The following is a 25,141-nucleotide window of genomic DNA, read 5'->3' as shown; positions in this document are numbered from 1 at the left end:
CCCTTGTCGCTAATCTGACCCAGGGGTCTCTGTAATGCTAATTCCCATTGTCGCTAATGTACCCCACCTTACTACTAATATCACTGAAATAATAATAATAATAATAATAATAATAATAATAATAATAATAATAATAATTATTATTATTATTATTATTATTATTATTATACTACCCTTTTCAGTATTTATTATTAGTGTTACTTCTGGTACTCTAGTTACTTTATATTATATAGTGCTTTTACAGCTATGGTGATGCTTGTATTTTACTTTACGAAAACAAGTATATATTTATATCATATCATATATATTAGGCCTACAAGTGCTTTGTAATATATTAAAAAGCTTTTGCAGTAAATGTATTTAAAATTCTCATAGTTCAAAATAACAACTTGAAAAACGTTGGAATATATTTATTTGCATGAGATAATCATGTTAATTCAGTCGTATCCCTACACAATACTATAATAGTGTTACGTGTCTCTCCCTTCCTTTTGAAAAATAAACATATATTTCAAACACAAATATTTTTAAATACCACACAATCATTCATCATCCGTTTAAAATTTACGAAAGCATTGTATGAAAGATGTAAACAATACAATCTGAATGAATAAATGCGCATGTTTCTGTGAATTCTAAGCGATTAACTCGTGAAATTTACGAGACGGTTTTGCAAAATCATAACGTGTATAGAATTAACCACTGTCTTATTAAATCTGTGATAAAATAAGTTTATTTACTTATTTAAGAAGGTAAGTATTGAGTGTATACACGAAAGTAAAAATAAATGATGCAATCAATATACTTTCCGTGTCAGGTTCAAGTTCTTGCGTATTAAAACAAAACAAATTTTGTCTGCAATTGGTGGGCTATCCTTTCCGCGTGGTTACTGGAATCGTGTAGACATGCGATCCGTTTCATCAGCTTGATCAATTTTGATGCCAGCAGAAGCGTGTCTCGTAAAATACTGTAATGTAAAATACGGTTTCTGACGAAAAAATCTATTCCATCTCAGGGTAGAAAGTGTTGTTAATTGTATTTATATATACGATGGTTGTTAATGGATACGTCTTGCATAGTAAGCATTTATATCGGTAGTAGGTACAGTCAGAAGCGAAATAAAAGCATCAAGTATGATTACATTTCTTAAATGGTTCGTTACCGATCCGTGATATGAAATATTCCGTGGAAAAGTATACAAGTTCGTAATGTATGTGTTTTATTGTATCATATTAAGCATATAATACACTATGAGTATTTGTTTGGATACTTCAATTTATCTTATCACATTATTATCATGTATGAAAGTTGTTGCACATAAAATAAATAAAAAATGGGATACAACAATTAAGGCAAATAAAATATGTACATCTTTAAAATATGTTACCAAACAGTTCTTTTTTCAGTGGCATTTAATCACCAACTTGTATGAGTACAAAACATTTTTTTATACAAACAACATACACGTTTATTCTTTTATTTAATAAATAAAATATTAGATATACATTTGGGACAATGGTTTTTCATAGGGTCACTAATTTTCAACACACAAACACAAAGCGTATGCTTTATTTTGTATTAAAAAAACTTTGTTCTCACACAAAACGATGTCATATACTATGTTAAAAACAGTATTTCAGCACAGCTGTTTATTTGAAAAGCCTTAAAAGCTTATAAAACAGTGGGAATTGCAAGTTAACTTAGAATGAGTGAAAATCCACAAAATGAAGGCAGACCAAAAAGAAGAGTGGTGCAGCAAGTTCTTACTTAAAAAAAAAAAAAGAAAAGCTTAAAGGAAAAACATCTCTTGCCAGAAATAAAAAGTTCCATTGCTAGGATGTGAGTATACTCCAGAAAACTACCTCTCTCGGTGACAGTGTCTCCTGACGCTTTGAATCCTTCATCGTTTAAAACGATGCCTGCCAAACCCAATTTAAGACCAGTATTCTGCTTCTCCTGCCCCAACGATGATGCCGTCTACTACTTTCGCATCTGCTGCTAATAATGTGGCTTCTCCTGAAAGTGAAAATTGAAGACAAAACAGGTGTGCTACAAAGTTTACTAATTCGTCCAAACAAGAACTGGCACGATTTAGTCCATTGAAAACATCTCATCGTTGAGTGGTGCACACACTCTTCATCGTTCCATGAAACAAATGTCTTCCAAAAAATGGAAAAGAAAGGGATTCCCCTCTCGTTTAGCTAAGCACTGTTATGTTTTGTCATTACTAATAAAATCCAACCCTCAGATGCGAAAACAAATCATTCAAGCATCACCCAAAGAAATCATAGACACAGTGTGTGAATGTTGTTTGAATTTTTTTTTTTTTTTTAAAGAAATGGTATATTTGTCTTAGACACAGAAGCACTGATTAGGAAAACATCGAAATGTTCTTCGCCAAATAGTGAAAAAGAAAATACCACATCAGTCAAAATTCAAAAGGAATATACAAAAAATGGTCGTTAACTATTTTATCCATCTGATATGATCCTTTGTTAAGACTGATTGCTGGGTTTCTTTTAGGAGGAGTGATACGATGAGATGCAATAAGATAACAAGAACACCCTGGAAAGACACCACACTTGGATCTTATGGAAGGACGAAAACTTACTTTAGTTCCAAACAAACAATGGTACGAAAAACGGATACCTCCTTTACCTCCGAATCCTAATCTCACCAAGAAGTCACATCTACAACACGAATTACAATCATCAATGAATCGAAACATTTGTCAGAAACTGAAATATTGCAACGAAATGGGCAGTTATTGCAACATCTTCAACTGTTTCACCAAAAAGCATTAGACGAGACAACTAAACCTACTGTTAGAGATTCCATGTCATGAAAAGCGAAGAAAAACAACATGCCACAATCACAGCCACAGCCACAGGAATGGAAGAAGAGACAAGAGGAATAGTTTCAAATTCCATCTGCTCCAATATTGTAAAGATCACAGCGCTCCTTGTTGACACCGTCCCCTCCTCCCAATTGAGAAGATACAGAAGCCGGGGTCAAAATGATGATGCCAACACTTTCTAACGCAGAAAAAAAAAACACAGAACAAGAAGGGAATGCATAAGTGAGAAGAAAAAAAATCAAGAAAAAATAAGTCAACACCCAATGACGATGACGATTCCTACTCTTATTGCTCGTATGACACGTCAGACCAAGTCACAGTCCAAACCAATAATATAAAAACATCAGATTAAGAGAAATATCGAACTGTGTTGAACAGTGGGGAACTTACTGAGGGGCATCAGCAGAAACAACAGTTAACCCCATCATAATGACACCTTTAATCAGCATTTACTACAATCCTGCTCATGCTGATGGTTACAGGAGTTACAAAATTGTATCATGACACTAAAACCAAATGTAAATGTGTTTGTTTACAAGATGTGCGATAACGGTTACAAGAAAAATCAACGTCCACGTTACACAAACCCATTCAATGAAAAATTCCCAGAAGTCAAACCAAAGTATGATGCATCGATTATTAATGGAAAGCAGATATAGCTGATGTCTCCCATTTGGTATCATATAATTGTAGTTGGAGATATTTCTTTTGCATCGTTGACATGTTTTTAAAATCAGCTTGGATAGTTCCTTAGACATCTAAAACAATTTCAGAATTAGTGCAAGCTATTAAACTGGTATTGAAACAAATTGGCCGTCACCTTTGAAGATGGCAAACAGACAAATGCACCGAATTTCTGAATCAAGCTTTTCAAAAGAATAAAAGACATTCACTTTTTCACCACTAAAAATCCTGAAACGAAAGCAAGCGTCATGGAATGTTTTTAAAGAAGTTTGAAAAAACGGTTGTGGAAATATTTTACAGATCAACACAGTCAAATACATAGTGTATTATCACATTTAGTCCAAGTTTACAATCCACTGTACCATCGTAGCAGTGAATGTGCATCCGAAGAAGTGACCCCTGAAAACAAAGTGGTGGTGTTTAAATGCTTGTTTGGAAGATCACCCACCACCAAATGAAAGAAGTGGTGTTAAAGAGTGGAGATTATGTTCACATTTGAAAAACCCAAATGCACTCTTGACAAAAGTTAGCTTGAGAACCAACTTGTTTTGTGTCACTGGGCAAGTGTGTGGACATGATCCATTTGTCTATAGATTGGAAGACATGAACTGATATGTTAAAAGGAACTTTTTACTTTTGAGTGAGTTACAATAAGTGACCAAGAAAGAAGACGATGTGTATGACATCTACAAGAATTGCAAAAATTTGAATCTTGGATACTTTTTTGTATTAAATATGACCCAACTGGTAATATTCTCCCAAGTGGTGTTTGAGAAGTTCTTTTATTTTCCATTTTAGTAATGGTACATCTCATTATTTATGCACAAATTGAAGGTCTTCTATGCTGCTAAATTTGGTCAAATTATGGTGAGCAGATTTTAAGATGTTGCTAAAAGATTTTCTTATTTTCAGTAATGGTAACAGTGGCCATATTTGATTGTGGAGCAGCATCATATGAATTGTATGAATGAATCTGCAAGACCATGATGCCAGGATGACTGAATTTTGTTAAATTCTGCTCACCAGTTTTTGAGAAGTTAATTAAATGTATTTCTATTTTGTGACCACATTTAATGGTGCATCAGCATCATATTAATAATTCAAGCCAAGATGCTTTCCATAAAATTTGGTCCATTCTCTTGATCAGTCTTTGAAAAGAAGTCGTTTAAAATATTTTTTTTCCTAGTTTTGAGCAACAGTGATCATATTTAATAGCAGATCTTTATCACTGGAACAAAGACATTCATTCCAGGATACTTTCTATCAAATTTGATCCAATTCTGTTGAGAAGGTTTGAGAAGTCGTTTAACAGTTTTCTATTTTTAGTGGCTATATTTGATGGTGGATATGCATCATCTGAAACACTATGAAAGGTCTTCAGGCTATGATACTGTTTAATTTGGTCAAATTCTGTTGAGCTGATTTTGTGAAGATGTGTCAAGTTTTTGTCTATTTTAGTAATCATGGCTATGATTTATGGTGGATTGGCATTATTTTTTTAACTAAATTTGAAAGACTTTCATGCCAGGCTGCTTTCTTTAAATTTGGTAAATTCTGTTAAGTTGTTTTTGAAAAGAAATGATTGAAAGGTTTTTATATGTTTAGCAATGGTGGCCATAATTAATGACAGATTGGTATAATTAAAAATACTGTACAAACTGTTCTTGAGAACAAGTCATTTGATGATTATGCTATCTTTAGTGATTGCCAAGATATTAAATTGCAGATTGGTGTAATTTGTATAAAATTTGAAAGGTCTCCTTGTTACAGTGCTCTTTATAAAGTCTAACTGAAACTGCCCAGGGGTTGTTAAGACACTGAAAGTAGCTATGGCTGAACGATGCAAGATGCATAATGGATGCAGGGCCATATCATAAGCACATACCATATGGTCTTACAGCCAAGTGAGTTAAAAATCCTCAAAAGTAGATTACAATGTCTCACTTTGTGTACAGCAAATTTAACATTGCATGATAAACCCTCAGTGTAAGTACTGAGTCAATAGGTGCAAATATACAGGAATTGGAGCCTGGACAATGTTCAGTAAATTCTGGAAGACAGGTAAAGAGTAAGAACATCTTGCTGCACAACACATTTTTAGCTCAAGAATGCACCCCCGATCTAAATTTGGCATGTGTGTGTAATTTGGATTTTTAAGTTAGCTTTAAAAAAATTTAAGTCATATTGCTTTGATGTCTGCAGCATGACAGTTTATAGTGGTGTATAGCATTGGGGCATCATGCCCCAGTCATGTAGAATCAGTCTAACCAGTTGTAATACTAGCATCTTAATGCTGAGCGCCCAGTGCGGCAACTGCTAGTACCATTTTTTAAAGTCTTTGTTATGACTTGATCGGGGTTTGAACATACTTAAGCCACCAAAGTGGTCCTCAAGTTTGGTAGTAATAGTTGAAAATGTACTGCATTCTGCAAAAGCAACTTAGTTTTGCTGCCCAACACATCTTTATTCCAAAATGAACATATATGCTGGTCTGATGTTATCAGGTATAGTAATATTGGAGTTACAGCCCAGAAAATGGATGGAAAAAGTTCATGAGCCAATTGAATAAATCCTGTATCACACATGGTGACCCTATGATGAAACCATGTTGGAAGTAGAGTACTGACATGATTTTAAAGTCATTTGAAGCAAAAGAAGGTCAAAGTGACTCAGTATTGTTACATGAGATATTAATCTCAAGATGTAAGCACAGTGCAAGTTTGATATCAAAAGGTGTAGTAATTTAGGAATTACAGTAAGGATGCATATATTTATTTGCATGAGATAATCATGTTAATTCAACTGTATCCCTACACAATACTATAACAGTGTTACATGTCTTTACGAAAGCAGTGTTTGAAAGATGTAAACAATACAATCTGAATAAATAAATGCACATGTTTCTGTGAATTCTAATCGATGAACTCGTGAAATTTATGTGACAGTGTTGCAAAATCATAACTTGTATAGAATTAACCACTGTCTTTTTAAATCTGTAATAAAATAAGTTGATTTACTTATTTAAGTAAGTTTGATATCAAAAGGTGCAGTAATTTAGGAATTACAGTAAGGATGCAGACACGGGTGCATATAATCAATCCTATATATACTCCCACTCTTTAATTTGTGTGTAAGGTTATAATTAAATAATAATTAATGGGGACTGAAATCTTTATTTAACGATTCTTGTGAAATACAAAAAATACATATTTAATATTTCTCATTAGATCAATATGAAAAATGCAATGAAATACTTTTGATTTGGAAGTTAGTTTTAATTATATCAAAGAACTGAAATTTCATATAAAAATCTGATATATAAATCTCAAATGAAATAATCTTATAAATCAGCCTCAAAACATGTATTTGCAGGTTGGATGTGTGTGGTCTGATCTCACTGCAATTACTGCAAACAAATTTGCCAGCAAATTGGTTTTAGACACTCAACATTATTTCTTGTGGCTTCTAAGTTATGGTAAGTTGAATAGGCCTTCTGGCTATCGGAGTGGTATACTTCCATATTTAATATATTATTTGTAAATATGCATGAAATCAAAATACCTTACTATCTGTTGTCAATTTCAATTTACCAGGCTACACTGGTTGGTAAATGCCTGTTCGATCAGATCCAGTAACCAATCAGATGTGAATGTTGCTCATACAAAATTCCTTTGTATGTTTTGGTCAGAGAGTTAGATTTTTTTCTTGCCAAAACCTTGACTTTGAGGCAGGGGGCATAACTATAATACATGACATAATATCTAGTCATAGTATGGAACTGAGCAAAATAACAGTTTTGGCCAGACAAGAAAATGTCAGTTGATGTACACATATATAAACACCATTAACACAGTATGCCCAATTTAAGATGGGCATTTGAAAAATGACAAATTTCTTTTGTTAGCACCATAAACCATAATATTTTCATGTAAATGAACTTTGGTAAATTTAGTTCATTTAGCATATTTACAACAAACAAGGAATAAAAGATCCACTACACAATACCTTTTATCAATATATTGTTTACCATAAATAAAAATTGTATGTTTTAATTTTCCTTGCAAACATTTGAAAATATGATTGCTTGCAAGAATTTTCTGATTTCACTATATATACAAGCTTCTAAATTATCTAAGAAATGAACCTTTCAAAATATAGTGTTCTATATATCATGGGACAAACTGAAATGAGATGATGTCATACAATTTCAAAACTGAATGGAACTCAATTGATGTAATATTGCCACAAGCAAAATTCTTGCTTTAAGTGGTATTTATGTAAAAAAAGAAATTATTCTGTTTAAAAAATAAAATTATATCCTTTTTTGGCTCTGTAATAATATCATTATTTTGTATTTCATCAAGTTACACATAATGTATATAAAATTTCTTTTGCTTGATGAATTTCATTTTCTTGATGATACAGTAAGGATGAAAATTGTTTGTGTTAATAGTGTACTGCATTTTAACTAATCTGTACAAATGTTCACTTTCTTCTATTACATGAAATACTGATTCATAACCTTTGCGCATTGACTGTCTTCATTGCTCAGTGCATTTCCCATGTATAAAAACATGCATTTCATGGTTGGGTTTAATAACTGTGCAAGTGTTACACAGTGACATCAATTACTTCTTTAAAGCTAATGTCACTGATCAACCCCTATTATCCTGACACTAGGCCGACCAGTCCTAACACTAACCTCTTAATGCCGAGTGCCAAGCGAGGCAGCTGTTAGTAACATTTTTGTAAGTCTTTGGTATGACTTGGCCGGGAATTGAACCCATGACCTCCCGCATCTGGGGCGGACACTCTAATCACTAGGCCACCAGAGCGGTGTGTATCAGAGCTGCATAATTCACCAGTATATTATCTACATGTAAGAATAATTTAAAAGATTTAACTTTTCATATTTTCAGTGCCTCAATGAAATTCTATCTATACTTCTGGATAGTTCTTGTATAACTTTACAATACTAAAAGTTTTCAAATTTTGGATACTGCTGGCAAAACTGACCTGGTACGATCACGCCACTGACCGTGGTCAACCTTTTTCATTTAAACCAACTTTAACATTTAAATCATTGTCTCTTTTAGTTAAGATCATACCATTGGCTGTAGTCTGTTTTGCAGCCAACATAAACTACAACATGGGTTGAAATTAATTGGGCATAAAGAATCAATAAGGAGATCAGGACCGGCATGTCAAGACTATGATCAAAGTACTACTGTAAAACGTGTTACCTTGACCCCCAAGGTCAAAAGATAGAGTGAGTATGTCACAGAATGAAATGTCTTAGCTCCATAATGATTCATCCCAAGTATGAAGAATATCCATCAAGGGATTTAGGCAAAATAAGCAAATGATGAAATTTTTACAAAAACCTTAATGTTAATGTTTAATGACTGTGGATTTGATGTCAAGTTCAAAGGGGCAAGTGTTTATGTAAGCAAATAAATTGTCTTAGCTTCATAATAATTCATCTCAAGAATCAAGAAAGTCAATTAAGGGCTTTACAAAATATCAGCAAATAAAAAACTTTAACGAAAATAATAATGCAAACTTTGTAAGACTGACCGTATCATAGAATGGTCTCGACTTCATAACAATTTCATGCCAAGTATAGAGAAAAGCAAAACTCATATGCTATAGACTCCAAACACATAGACTACAGCATAAGGGTGCGAGTTACAGAGATACCTCTGAAATTTTTATAAATTGGTCAAGTTTGAAGAGAGAGAGAGAGCGACTGGTGTGTCTGTGTGCAAAATGGTTAAATATTCATTATATAATCACATTGAAAAGAACTGTCAATAAATAACTGTTTTTAATGAAGTTATTCACTTTTTACTACAGATAACTTATATTTTCAAGACAGTCAATCATATAAAACATCTCTCCATGAGGTTTCAAAACACACCATGTATCTGCTAGTGAAAACACTGTGTATTATGCCTGCTTTTGCATCTGAATGTGGATACATTTTAGTGTTATTGTTGGTTCTATTTTTAAATAAAAATGGACATTTTGAGAAAAAGAAGAAAAAAAATTGTTTTTGTTTGTTCTCTGAGCATGTGCGCAAGTAATTGTGAAATTTCTACTCATCCTTGAGCAAGCTTTGAGTGCCAATTTGGGAATTCAAATTTTACTATAAACTTTAGCATCTCATGTATCCCTATCTAAACCCTATATATATGACTTAAGGTTTTCAGGAATGAAGTATGCCTTTTACTTGTTTCCTTGCTATCCCTGATCACATTTGCTAATGACTTGGATAAACCACTGATTAATGTCAGATACTTTAACCAAGTTACTGACATAATAGTATTTAAAACGATATTTGAATGGTAAATTAAAATGAGTTGACTTGGCTCAAAACTGTGACTGTTAGGTCGTATGGAGGACAAACTTGTATGCCTTTCAACTTTATTTTTCATTTGCTTTACTTATTTTGATACAGAAGGATGTCAATGGCAGGTTTACTTTTAACTGACTGTAACAATGCAACTAAGTTGCAGATCAAAACATAGTTGGCACTTAATTAATTTCCCACAGGAATGCTCATCAGCATAACTGTGACAGTAAACTGACACTTGTAACATCTGAATGCAAGATGGCATAACACAATGATGATAAATATGCAAAAACTGAATTAAAAGATAAAACTGAAGCATGAAATTTACTTGATGTAATTTTTTTTTTTTCTTTTCTTAAAATGCTGCCACCATTACCAACATTTACACAAATCATTATTTATTTTATATTGTTATTTACAGCATATTTAGAATTAATAAGATAAAATTTAACAAAATACATAACTTCTTAAAACAATTATGATGCTGATTCCATATTTCTCTACACTAACCAATATTTTCAGTGATAAAACAAGCAATCAAGGTTCTATTTACTAATCAATTTAGGTCATGATTCTGATTCATTTCTCGCAAAAAGGGGCACATTGTTCTTATTTTCTATAAAAAAATATAAGATTCACAAAAGCCCCCATGTTACAAGTGTGAGTGATCAAGGCACATATTTAATCCGTAACAAGGTTCGAAAACAGATCATTTTAAATATTAAAATGTTTGAAGGTCTCTCTCCCCTTTTCTCTCTCAGTGTTGTCTGGTCAATCAGCATGTCAGTTTTACTTCAGTTGATCCAGAACAGTCTCTGTCTGTCTCTCTACCTGGATCTTTGACAGTAAAGCTGACAAAGAAACAGAGGAATTACAATAAAAATTGTCTTCTTGTCCAGTTCTCCCCTCCATCCACCACTCTCTGTTGGCTGGTGAGTCAGTATGTCAGTTTTACCTCAGCAAGAGAGAGAGAGAGATATATGAAGACAAAAGCATTTTTATGGGTTGTAGCAAGAGAAAGTAAATATAAATGTCGGAATTATCTTTTGTCACTTCAACTTTTTCCTTACTCTGTATTTCCCACCCATTTCAATACACTCACCAGTAACTATTTAGCTGCGTGTACAGTTTTCAAGAAGCTAACCATGCAGTGTTTGTACTGCTCAACCTTTTTCATTTAAACCAACATTTAAATCATAAGTGTCCCTTAGTTATCTGATCAATATGAATGAAAACATAATCAAAGCTAGAAAAATACATCAATTTCCAAAGTCGACTGATCAGATGCAATAGCTGCAGGACTACATTTTATGCTGAACACACTGGATAGGGATGTGAAGAGTTCACTCCCTCTGTCTATACACAGTTTCCTTTTGTTAATCTTAACTCCATCAAAAAGTAAGAACGTGTATTTATATGTAGTATAAATAAATATATGTATTGTATGTACAATGCATCTTTAATATAACATGCATATAATTTTTTTTATATTAAAAGGTAACTCTGCAAAAACCTTGTTTGCTTTGTTGAAAAATGCATGCACCTCATGATACGTCAATGATACAGCCAGAATATATATATATATATATATATATATATATATATATATATATATATATATATATATATATATATATATATATATATATATACACACACATATATATACATATATACACACACACACACACTCACACCACACCTCTTAAGTTTGTAAAATGTTACATATGCTCTTTGGATATTTTGCTGTATCAGGTGGGTGGGTGGGGGAATGTTGTGATCATGTTCAAGTTTCAACAAACTATTTAGTCATACAATCCATAATCAGACAGTAACATTACTGAAATAACTCTGTAAACAACTATATAGCTGAAGCATCTCTTGTATTTCAACTTGAAAAGCCACAAGCTGAGATCGCTACATCTGTGTACAATATATTCTCTCTGGAATGTAAAGCTTCTGGGTGAATGATACTAAATGTGGTGTAGAATTAGTGCAATTAATGCAAAAAATGCATGTATTTCATATACTGTTAGAAAAAAATTGTTTCTCAAATTTTATTTTATAATATTTGAAGCTGTCTATTCTGTAGTGTTTTTGACACCTCACTGGTCTCATCAGCTGGTGATAGAAGATACAAGCAAAGACCGATGATGACTTTATATCTTCTTGCTACACATATCAAAGCTTTTCCAGTAAAAAATGTTAAAATTAATGAAACTGACTGAACTCATTCAAGAACTGCAATAAAACTGACTGAACTCATCATTCAGGGACTGCAATAAAACTGACTGAGCTCATTCAGGGACTGATACATATTGGTCACAAGAATAAGCACTGTGAATTAGCACTGTGATAGCTTCATCTGCCAAGTCTCTCATAAAAGGTAACAAGACATTATCAAGTTTCATGAAACCTATAACATATACAGTATGTTCATTACATTACGTATTGTTGACATTGGCTGACTATGGGAAATTTTGAAACATCTGGACTGAGAAAATTGTTTTCTGCTTGGAAATAATTTACAAAACATCATCTTCATTGCCAGACCATCCTACCATCTGCTGTTGAAACTTGTTGCCTTCAATCAAAATTTTCATTCCTTTGCTTCATCTCATTCATAATGGCTAATGTTTTGTTGTTTATATCAAAGATCTATTATAACTCGAGGGGAAAACAATCATGCTGCGTTATTCCTATGACCTTTTTATTATTAGGTGCTTAATCAGTGGGGATTTACCCTAACAAACTTATTTCACAGGCTGATGTTACTATGAACAACCAATCAGCAAAAACTTAGATATGTACCTTGTTTACTTGACTGGTTTCCTTTCATATTGCTCCTTGTGTCATTACATACATATTAATTGGCACTAAATAATCACGTTTTATTACTGTGCCATAAAATGTAAAACCAAACCAATATTTACTTTTTTAAACCAATCTGCATAGTATTTATCATTATAGCAATAACAACTATGTAAAGGGTGGAGATTCTACTGGATGCATGACAGTATGCATTACACTGTAGATGGAATCATTTGGCTGCAGCTATATACAGCTTACGCTATCTTGCTTGTGTAAGTGTGAAGCCACGATTGTGCTGCTGTTATAACCGAAGCCTGGGACACTTTGACACCTGTCATATAAAGATATACCATTCCCCAATTAGGAGTCTGAAATCATTACATATACAAATATTAAAAAAAAGAATAAGATTTAAAATTCATAACAATGAATGTCTGACGAGTATTTTGCAATTGGTCAAAATACTGTTACCATATCACTGGATATGTCTGGCATATTAAAGGGTTTCCAGTGGCCTGATATACATTCATTCTCAGGCTGACAGTTAAACGTAATAACTAATGTCCGAATAATAATAATAATAATAATAATAATACTAGTACTACTACTGTGTCAAACCAGTCAAAGGGTCATTTATATTGTGCAACAGTTACAAATCCTCAAACATCTGTTGTTCAGCCACCTTTCTTTTGTTAACTTGAACCATAGCTTTTGAACGGAAGCTGATCTGTGGGTTTTTAACTCATATTTGACTACTGGTTACAAAAGAATCAGTTTTTTCTGTCAAGGAAGGTAACTCTGACAGGACAATCTGGCACCATCAGCATCTGAAATCTCTGGCCTATCTCTGGATAATGCCACTGAAGTTTGAACCTCTGCAGGATTCTGGTGAGTAACACATACATTTCCTGCTCTGCAAATCTTCTACCTGCAATGTAACCAAATTACACTTTGTTTTCAAAATATTTATTTCTTGCACCTACCATGAAATTCAATATATTTAATTTTATCATGTAGTAATACAAAATGCAGAAGTTTACCGCAATAATCAACGATAAGATGTACTTTTGTTGCTATCAGTAACTTAAAAATATCCCTGTAGGTACAAGAATGAAAATACAGCAGTAGTAATAAGATTTCTAATATTCTGATATTGGATGTCAGATTGGCACCAGTTTCACTTAGAATCAACTAGACATCATAAAGATCCCTTTGAATGAAAGCCCCATGTTGATATAACCATCCATTCAGAATGAGAATCAATAAGATTTTCAAAATGGCAACAATGGTGGCCATATCAGATGCCTGATCAGCAGTATTTTCATTTAGGACCAACCAGACCAAGGGATGAATGTGTGTTTAGTGTTTTCATGGCAATATTCCAATTTGTTTAGGAGGCTTAGCATTAACAAACTTGTGCTAATGGGCAGAAAGATGACAAACCATCCCAAAAGCTTTTCTGGTCTAAATGGTTTTGTGAGGAAATTTTGCTTTAAAACTATTTATTATACATGGAAAATGAACCAGAAAGATGCCCCTATCCTCAACTCAGCACCAACAGCCTACTCATCTGACCTACATGCAGATCGCTAATTAAAACTATATCATATTAAAATTAAAACTGTTACTATGCTGGAAATTAAGACATATTTCATGTGGGTTTTTTTTCCTTGATATTAATTTTAGTGTACTGTATATACAAATATAATTTACAAACAAAATAGACAAGATGATGTCTTGGTTACTAATGGAAAATGTTTCCATGCTAACAAAACTACTTCTAAGCCATTCAAAGAAATGAGATTATCTTTTCATCTAAGATCCTCATCAAAAGCCTTTCCAAACCTGCACACATTCTTGGTCCATGTCCAAATGGCATCAGTATATAGGGGTGAATGTTATGGGCTGAGCCATCCCGTAACCATCTCTCAGGCATAAACTTATGGGGCTCCACAAAATACTGTGGGTCCTTAAACATCACAAAGTTGTTCATTTCCACATGGGTCTGCAAAATATAAATATAAATATATATATATATATATATATATATATATATATATATATATATATATATATATATATATATATATATATATATATATATATATATATATATTTATATATATGAGAGACAGAGAGAAAAGCCTATACTAAAACAGAAATGCCTGATTTTAATATTTGAATATTTTAAAAAAGAAGGCCAGGTCCTGCATGTAGCATTCATGAACAAAGCATTGCTGTAAAAAGATCAAAAGTTTGAGTGAGCTTGTTGCAGAATGAATTGTTAGCTTCATCATGATTCATCCATTATGGGATTAAGGAAATGAAAGTAAGATAAAAAATATTAACCAATACTTTAATGCAGACTTTCCATTATTGTGACCTTGACCTCAAGGCTGAATGGACAAAACAAAATGTTCCACAAAATGAATTATCTTAGCTTCATGAAGATTCATCTCAAGTACAAAGAAAATTCAACAATGAGTTTAAAAAAATATAATCAAATGGAGTACTGGAGTCAATTTTTATCAAACTTCATAGGTAGTCTGCACCTTCCTTATTCATTCTTGGGCCCAGAGGTCAACAGTTAGGGTCACTGGAGCCAGAATTAATATTTTGGGTTCTGTAAGTTTCCCTTACCCAGTTATTATTAGATTCATAACTGTATTATTCCCTAATGAGTCTGCAATCAATACAACAAAGCCTTAGTGCAAACTTTCTATGATCTAGTCACAAAGGTAATAAGGTAAACTGTAAGTGTCATACTGATTGAAACAAAGTATGTTGTGAATCTATCAAAGAGATCATATATTATAAGCAAATGACAAACAGTAAATGAAACTTTAATGCAAATTTTCTATGACTGTGACCTTGACAAAACAGTTGTAGAGTGCACAAGCAGAGAAAAGGCAACCAATTGCAAAACCATTCTAGTGCACACATTTATCTGTTATATATAATTAGTAGGATTTCCGAGCATCCTTTCTCATTAACCTGCATCTGTATTCTCTGCAATGGACAGAAGTATTTGAATCAAATATGGATCCTTACTTTTTACATTCTTTTCAGATGCTTATTCATTCTGTTTATCTCAACAGTTAAATAAAATTTTCTCTACTGTGTTGAGTGCATTTTTCTGTGCACATCTTTGGAGTAATTTTAACAAGTTCTCATGCATTATCTCTTTCTAAGTGTGCAAACTGGCAAAATATTTGCATGATTTGCACACATGCACACAGGTAGCATCTCTGAATAAGTTTGTAATTTTACCGATTAAAAATCAATAAATCAAAAACTGTTTCATTAGCATGAGAATCAAAGCCATCATTCATAAGAACAGAGTTTCTATGTAACCATGCTAACAAGCTCATATTGTATAGTACATACCTTTAAAAGATAGATATATTGTATGTGCAGATGGATGGGCATATTAGGAGCAAATGAAGCTAACCCTGCTGACCATGCAGTGGAGGTATCAAAACAGAATGTGTATTGCTTGACAAAAATGTTTAATTTTAAATCTTCAATTTACTGAAATAATGACAAGGCAAGTCAGTGTAAAAAACTTGGAATTCGTTATTTTCATAAGTGTCATTCTGTTTGCTGCTATTCAAATCTGTGGAGATGAAACTTCAGGGGTAGGGCTCCAAGTCCCATTATGTGTTGTTCCTTTTTTTGATTTGTTCTTTAAACTTACGTTTTGTAGTAACCACAAAATACATAAAAATTGGTTCTAGAATAAAAGTAAATTCATTTCAATCTGCTATTAAGAAAGTAACTGATAACTCACCCCTGCTGGGATCTGATAACCTCCAATCACAAGATTTTGTTGAGGAATTCTAGCTACATCTAAACCAATTGGAAAAAATCTGAAATGGAATGCAAACACTGGATGAATTTAATATGAAATAAATCATCTAACGTGTTAAATTTACCATCTAACATGACTTTTGCACTGCCATTATGGAACTGTAAATTATGTTGCTAAGCTCAAGATGAAAACTCTTGTGGGCTAACACAAACTGAATCCCATGGTATAACAGCCACTTCTTGAAAGAAAGAAAGAAAGAAAGGAAGTAAAAGTCTAAACCAACTTATACAAAGCTATTATGAACAAAGAAGAATATCTTGTATAGTAAATTCTGAATCAATCAAACTTGGGCTTTTAAACTAAAATAAACATCTGAACTTAAAAAGGATATGTTCAAAGTCTGACGATACAAATAACACCATAGTAGAAGCTACCTTGTGGAAATCATCATTGTGACAAAAAGTAGACACTTTTGAATCCAAGTCAGAACTGTAAAACCTTCTCAGTAAGGCAGCCAGTATTTGTCCTTAAGATGGACCAGTCTACAGTAATGTACATACAATGTGCTGCTCCTCTCGACCCAGAAAAATGTGCAATTGAAAAGTTTATGTATGTGGTCTCATGTAACATAGGCAACATTATCTTCAAATAAATAGTTAATAAAGCACACTTTGGCACTAATGAAACTGTAGTTCCAAATTCCATAGAAATCAATGATTTCTTGTTTTATCCCCAAACTCTGTGCAGTCTTTACATTGATTTATATCATTCCCACTATGAACAATACTCTGTTTGAAATGACCTTATGTCTAATAAATGTACTTGTCACCTTTACTGCTTTTTTTCTCCAAGCACAGTCAAGTAGCAAAATACTGTTTTTACACTTCTGTAGATTGTTGGACCTTTAAAATGGCTGATCGTCCTCTTCACCTTCGACATGTTTTTGTCTGCTGAATGACATTTCCAGACAATGCAAAGCTTCATCATATTCTATAGTCTATTCTACATGAGTAGACTACAGAATTTGAGGAACCCTTTTTGAAAGTTGGTCTAGTTTCATGACCAACTCAGAGTCTAAAACCTGGACAAGCCAATATCCACTTTTAACTGCAATGATCATACTTTCTTATACTTTGCTATTTTTTTTAAGATAAGTTTGTAATTTATGGATCAATTTAGTAAACTTCATGGTAAAATCGTAAGGGTCAACATGTTCGTCAAGTAAAAAAAAGTGATACGGATAAATTCAAGCAATTCTGTTTTTCTGCCTGGTTCATTTAAAACAAATGTGATGTATAACCTAAATGCTTCTTTGACAGCCGCCTTTAGATAGATCAGCTTGTTGAGTGTCTCAGGAGTTATAGGCCCTGACTGTGGTACTATCTCACAGATCTCTTCATACACTTTCTGCTGGACCTCAGGGTTACTGGCCATACAATAAAGAATAGACACGAATGTGGGAACTGTCTGAAAATATAAAATGATATTTTGGGAGCAGAATTTAAACTGATGTATACACTTGATGTATGGGTACTTTAATAAAGTTTTATAAAACTGTTATTAAAATATTTCCCATAACATAATAAGTGATCAACCCACAATGGGTAGATAAATTTAAAAGCACTCATCTGACAAAGTCAGATCTTGTATGGATATGAAAACTTCTCATTATACAAAAGGATGTAAAGTTTCATGAAAATATCTCCAACAGTTCTGTAGATATTAATCCGACAAGACCTACTTAATATGCATGGATCTCATTCATTAATGAACTGATTCAAGAGCTTGATGATACAAGCCAACATTCCAAGTTTGATCAGAGTCAGATGAGAAATATGGCCATCAGAGTGACATCAAACAATTGTAGACAGATGATGGGCACAGGGCCATAACATAGGGTTCACTCACTTGTCATACCTTATAGCCAAGTGAGTAAACCAGTGAGTAATCAATGACTACATTGTTAACCTCTACTTTATAGTATTAAGTAGCCATTACAAATAATTATCGTGCAGAAAATAAATCCATACTAAAATGATCTTGGCCCCTTTTGTAATGTAAGAGGCACTTTTTTACAATCTTTCAATTGTACGTTTTACCCTTTCATCACTTCAAAATTTAAAATGCGAACTTTTCTTTGGCACTTTATAGTCAGAATATTGTGCTGACACAAAGTTAAACCACCTACTTAACCACTCACCTGTCTACTCTGACAGGACACACAAAATATAAAACAATGAATAAGAACATTCTTTTCTATCATATAAAAGTAGAGGCTCCATAATGAGCTGATAAAAAAAGATATTAATGCCATTTTGCATTTTTTTAAATGTCATTCCTAAAATCTACTTGGAAAGTTATTATCACTGTTCACCTCTAGAAACCAGATTCTACTGGACAAAGTCAGTCACAGCCAGCAGCATGCAGTTTATGCATGAAAATCACCTGAGATTCCAAGGGCAGTGGTCACTGTCCCTCACCTCCCAACATCCTCCAAATTTGGAAGATGCAGATTTTAAACCATAAAAGGAAAATACAGCAAATAAAGCAGTAGTAATGATAAAACATGAGATAATCTTATTTACTTTGACAGTTCTGCCACCTTGTTTGTGCTATATTATCATATTTTCCTTGACACTTGTAGTTATTGTTGTTGTAGGGTTTAACGCCATTTTTCAGCACACGATAGGCTATACATGGCGGCCAGTATTAATGGTGGAGGAAGAACCCGGGAAAACCCCGGAATGAACCATCGACCCACGAGAAGCTACTGGCAAGCTTTCTCACATATCCACATTGGCCGAATCGGAGACTCGAACCCACGCAGACAGAGGTGAGATGGCAATGATCCGTAATGGCGAGCGCTTTAGACCACTCGGGGCCCCGACACCTGTAGTATTGTAATAACTATTTTATCATGTACTCAAGTAAATCATGAAAACATTATAACATGTTTGAACATCTATTTAACCTGAGATGAGCTGCACCACAACAGAATTTTCTATTCTAGATCTTTCTTTCAGTTAACTTTAGCGTTCACTCATTATCTACCAGCATTTAATACAATTAATATCCAGTTTTCAGCATACCTTTCTTCTGAAAGTAATAAATCATTGAATCTATGCCAGGCTATATATTTTGTATAAAATGTGTCTATTTTGTGATTATTTCAACCTTAAAATATTAAAGTATTGTCTCCATAGATGTGATTTTAACCTTGAAAATGCTTTACATTTGAGGCCATCAAAGACTTACATTGCAACTGAGTCGACTACCATAAACCTTTAATGTTTCCATTGCTAGATACTGTTTTAAAATGGACAGTAAATGTCATCTTTCAATTTGAGCTACAGCTGATACCAGTATGGATATGGTACCAATATAGATGTGGACAGATGAAAAGGCTCACATAGGGGGTAGGTGGTAGGGCACACAGCGGTCCATATTTGAGGGAGACTGCATAAAAACTTGTTGGAAACCAGTGAGCTCTCTAAAGGTGCAACACTGTTGAAGATAACATATCACAGTATAAAATGCACACTCATTAGGAAGGAAAGTTTACCAATGAATAAATATATTTATTCCTACTTTCAACTGTATTGGTCAGAAAGGGACCAGAACATATTTAGGTCTTGCATGGAAGAATCAGTGTAATCATAAATACAAATACTTGTAACCTACTAAGAATAAAGTGATGGTCAAAATGGTTTTGAAGATGAAGTGTAACAGAGATGTATCCAATTACATGAATGGAACATAACTTTTAACACAGAATTTGAACAAAGTCACTAAAATTTAAAATACTGATCACAGAGACCTCTTTGAAACAATTATGTAGAACTTAACAAGATCCATCTACTCACCAAACTGTACAATTCACAGTAAGGCAGTGTGCATAATATGACACAAATTCATGTGCTCACAAGCTAAATGAAAAAATATAACCAAAGTCAATAGAAGATGAAATACAGGCCATACTGAGCCTCTTTAATTGTATAGTATTAACAGAGATGCATATCATCTAGCAAGAACAGTGTCTGAGAAATGGACATGAAAAATATACCCCAAGTCAGTGAAGCATAAAATATGGTCCCTAAAGACCTACATATTCTATCAAAATGACGGATTAGTAATCATCAAACTGCATGACCAAGTTTCATGATTGTATAGCTGAACTAAAACCACTGAAATGTTAAAATACGGGTCCAAATGTTCTTTTCTGGTATAGCTTTAGTACTAAGAGAGCTGTATGTAATCATCTTATTTAATGATTGATGCTTGAATGTTAGTAAAAACATCAGACTGAACTAAGTCAGAAAAATATTTAATATGGGTCAAACTGATCTGCTTTTAAGATAAGGGCATAGTATCCTCTCACAAAGTTTCATGATTCTAAGTAAAGCTGTATTATACTTGTTGTGGGGTTTAATGCCATTTTTCAGCACACGATAGGCTATGCATTGCGGCCAGTATTAATGGTGGAGGAAGAACCCGGGAAAACCCCGAGAAGAACCACCAACCCATGAGAAGCTACTGGCAAGCTTTCTCACATACCCACATTGGCCGAATCCTGGACTCAAACCCACGCAGACAGAGGTGAGATGGCAGTGATCCATAATGGAGATCGCTTTAGACCACTTGGCTACTCGGGGCCCCTGCTGTATTATACAGCTGAAAATATACCAATGTGGGCATGAGCTAATGCAATAATTTACTGCAAGTCATTAGAATGCAAATGTAGGTCACAATAGCCTTCTTCACTCGTGGAACGCTCCGGTGGCCTAGTGGTTAGAGCGTGATCCTTGGATGCGGGAGGGCCTGGGTTCGATCCCTGGTCGAGTCATACCAAAGACTTACAATAAAGGTACTAACAGCCGCTTTGCTAGGCGTTCAGCAAAAAGAGGTTAGTGTTAGGACTGGTCGGCCTGGTGTCAGGATAATGTGACATTATGCTACGTGTCTGCAGCATGATGCCACAGTGCTAGACATCACTATAAACTGTCACGCTACAGACATCGTAGTGATATGACTGAAAAAATGTTAAAGCTACGTTAAAAATCCAAATTACATCACATCAGTGTGTTGAATGGATGGACAAGAGGACTCTAATATATCCCTCAATGTCTGTTTGCAGGCCACGCAGTGGTGGTGTTATAGTAATGATGGAAAACCAATTTATACCCAGTAGCGTCTGCTACTTTTCAAGTAATATTTTCCTTTAACATATTTCATCAGACTGGCTTATGTTATCTAACAGCTAAGTAGCATGATCTCATGTGCTAACTTAGTGCCAAATAAGTACTCACTGTGCTCAAACCAGCCCCAAACAGTGACAATGTGATGATGCTAAAATCTTTGTAACTCAATTAAGTACTCACTGTGCTCAAACCATCCCCAAACAGAGACAATGTGATGATGCTAACGTCTTTGTAACTCAGCTCCTTCTTGGACATCAGGTATGTCAGAAAATTGAACTGCCCATCATGAAGCTGGCCTTTATTTAACAGGTCTTTAATCTTTGATACAGTTCTTTCGACATAACTTTGGCCTGTTCTGCAAAAGATTGAGCAAATAGAAATTTTTATGTAAAATTTGCACACAAAAACCAAATGGAAAATCTGTACGTAAAATTAAGGAAATTTTAAGGTAGTTCTATCGTAAATAAATGTATGTTATTGCCATTGAAATCACAATGAAGCAAATATGACTACTTCTGTATTTTACTAACTTAAATCAAACCAGATCTACAAGACATACATAATATATTTACTAACTACAAAAAAAAACTGAACTAACTTTAATTTGTTTTAAAAGCATGCTTGCATCATAATAAGGATAGCTTTTGCTTTGTGATTAGGTGAGAGTTAAATGTAAGTGGATTTCATTTGTAAATATCTAAACCCAAATGAAATATATGTCAAAAAATTGTATTTCTGTGTGAAATGTTGATATAACTGTGTAAGATTAACAGAAATTTTTCAAAGAAATAAATTTTGTTCTTTTAGTTTTATTTCTATAAAATCAGGACATAAGTGAGAGGCATCATTCATCCCGCTGTTACACGTTTGGTCTTGCAAGAGAATTTTCACTCATTATCATTTGGTCTCAAAAGTTCTGACTGGACTCATAAAACTGCCTTGTTCACTGTAGTTTCCAGTCTTATAATTAACATAGATCTTATCATGAAGTACTATGAAATGTCAAGTGCAAGTTGTTTCTGAACGAAATAGAAACATTTTGTTTAAATTTCATGCAAATATCATGTTTAGAAGCATGTTTACAAAGGAGAATGTATCCTTTTATGCTTGGAGTTATGGACTCATTTATGACTTGAAACAATGAATGGTCCTCAATGTATTCCCTAATATGGCATGGTTGACACCAGAGATTACTGACCAATGCATTTCAGTGTCCTGAACCTCTGGTTAAGGTATGTGATTTTGACTTTTTGAACTAAATGTACCTTTGCAGAAACCATTATTTTTTTTTTACCTGACTCTCAATGACTTTTATTTGTGACATTTTGACTCCAAAATTGATATTTTTTTTTTAATTCCAAGTACAAGCCATTTGCAAAATTTGATCAAGGAACATATTCCTGAACAAAATTTTACTCTGCAAAGACCATTTTTTAAAAGTCAAATGACCTTGACCTTTTGAAAACAAAATCAATAGACCTCTTCCTTAGTATAAGTGCATAGTCTATAGTCAAGGTTTTGGTATTTTCTTTCCTTTATTTACACTGACCCTGACCTTTGACATTCTGAACCCAAATTCAACAGGCTTCTTCCTTATCAAGAGTGTAGGTTGTCCACAAACTTTGGCAATGGAACATGACTGAGAATTGAAAATGTTTGTGCTGAAACTATATCTCATTTTTCAGCTAAAGTGATGTTGACTTTTGAACTGCTGACTTCAAAATAAACAGTCTTTTTCTTTACTAGGCCAAGTGCAAGCCATCAAAAAAAGTTTACTCCAGGTCTGTGATGTCAAACTCTAATACTGAGCAGAAACAAGTTTTCTTTTTTCAGTTAAATTTACCTTGACCTTTGACCTTTGATCCCAAAACCAAATAACTTCCTTACCCCAAACACATCCCAGCCACAGAGTTTTGGTACAGGTGTGTAATGTACAATTAATCATAATGTACAGAAACCATTTTTCTTCTTTCTATCATGGTGATCTTAAACTTTGACATTTTTACTCCATGTACAACCCATTCCAAATATTTTCTCCAGATGATATGGAACTTATGTTATTGTGTACATGGCAATTTTCTTCTTTCAATGACTTTTGAACCCCATATTGACAAGCTTCTTCCTTACCCCAAATGTAAGGTACTTACGAATTCTGGTAATGGCAGATGGTAGAGAGTTACTAGTTACTGGACTGGTGACAAAACAAAGACTGTAATTAAGCCGATATTCTGCCATTCAATGAACTTTATAGACAGAAACTTTGTGTATTTTATCATTTAATGTCAGTGAGGTTGTGATTATGTGTTTGTATATGTGTATATTTGTGGTGATGATATCTGGCAATGCTAAGTCTACCAACTACTTTATGTTTGTACGTATATTAATGGCTTTAAAGAAACACAATTTGTTTCTTTTATTCAGAATTGAATTTCAGTAATAGTCTATAAGCTTATATGAAAAGATAATTTACTCTCAACTGAATGACACTGCTTCTTTTTGGTCATGTACACTGACCCTGCTCAAGGGACTTCAAAATGAATTTACATTTTTATATTTTAAAATCAAAAAGGGGTTATAAACTGATGGAGTGGGGTGGGGTGGGGATGAGGGTTGTAAACTAGACTTTGAGATGAATGTGTGCTTTAAATTTCATGGCAATCCTCACTGTAGTTTTGGAGGACTAGCAATACTTGTGCTAACTGATGGACAGATGACAAAAGCTCTTTTGTCTATGCGCAGTAGAGGTAAAATCCTACTTAATAAGGAGTAATGACTACTAAAGCTGAATTGGAGTCATACTGCCATAATGCAATCTTTTTCTGGTACATTGAATAATGAAATCAGTAAATTTCAGAGCAACATTTTTGGCAACTCCAGCACCAATCTAGTTCAATAACATTCTTTTCATTTTATACATGAAGAAATTTCAATGGCTGCCGAGTGAACATTTCTACTAAATTCTTTAATATTATGTGTAACATGAAGCAGGAAGACAGAAGCAGGTATTACAGTGTGTGTGTATGTAGCCCTTCCATTATTTAATGTCAGAATGATCTCATTGTTACAGAATAATGACATTCAATATATTCCAATTCTCTCAGTACAATGCTGCCTAACTTCCCTAAGTATCATAATGCTTTCATATCAATAGAATGGTTACATCCTCATGATGAATTTGTCTGCAGCTGACATCCTGAAAATAAAACTTTAATGCATATCTTAACATTGTTCACAATGATGCTGCAAATGTCAGAACTTATTTGGTTTGGTGTTTTATGGTACAGAAACAACAATGTGCTATTGAGTGATGAGACAGTTGGGGCAGGTTACTTGCTGATCCTGGTTGATCTGATGGGAGATTCAAACCCACACCCTTCTAGTCAGGAGTTTGGCATGCTAACCATTAATCCACCTCAGCTCCTGCA

The 25,141-nt window shown here is 33.7% G+C and overlaps 1 protein-coding gene across 3 annotated transcripts in view; it reads right to left on the bottom strand.

Annotated features, from left to right (window-relative positions):
• Positions 1 to 6,694: 6,694 nt before the first annotated feature.
• LOC149787860 (putative cytochrome P450 CYP44) overlaps positions 6,695 to 25,141 on the bottom strand; it is a 43,482-nt gene continuing 25,035 nt past the window's right edge. For all 3 annotated transcript variants that reach the window (XM_089974091.1, XM_089974090.1, XM_089974089.1), the window contains 5 exons: positions 21,897 to 22,071; positions 17,819 to 17,985; positions 16,498 to 16,576; positions 14,553 to 14,712; positions 6,695 to 13,635 (listed from right to left, as the gene is read on the bottom strand). In XM_089974091.1, coding sequence (XP_089830217.1) covers positions 13,478 to 13,635; positions 14,553 to 14,712; positions 16,498 to 16,576; positions 17,819 to 17,985; positions 21,897 to 22,071 — 739 coding nt within the window. In that variant the 3' untranslated portion in view covers positions 6,695 to 13,477. The remainder of the gene's footprint in view (positions 13,636 to 14,552; positions 14,713 to 16,497; positions 16,577 to 17,818; positions 17,986 to 21,896; positions 22,072 to 25,141) is intronic.

The sequence above is a fragment of the Sinohyriopsis cumingii genome, chromosome 11 (genome assembly GCF_028554795.1).
Source record: "Sinohyriopsis cumingii isolate HCF-2022 chromosome 11, ASM2855479v2, whole genome shotgun sequence".
Taxonomy (NCBI): domain Eukaryota; kingdom Metazoa; phylum Mollusca; class Bivalvia; order Unionida; family Unionidae; genus Sinohyriopsis; species Sinohyriopsis cumingii.
This window is presented reverse-complemented; position numbering and strand designations above follow the sequence as displayed.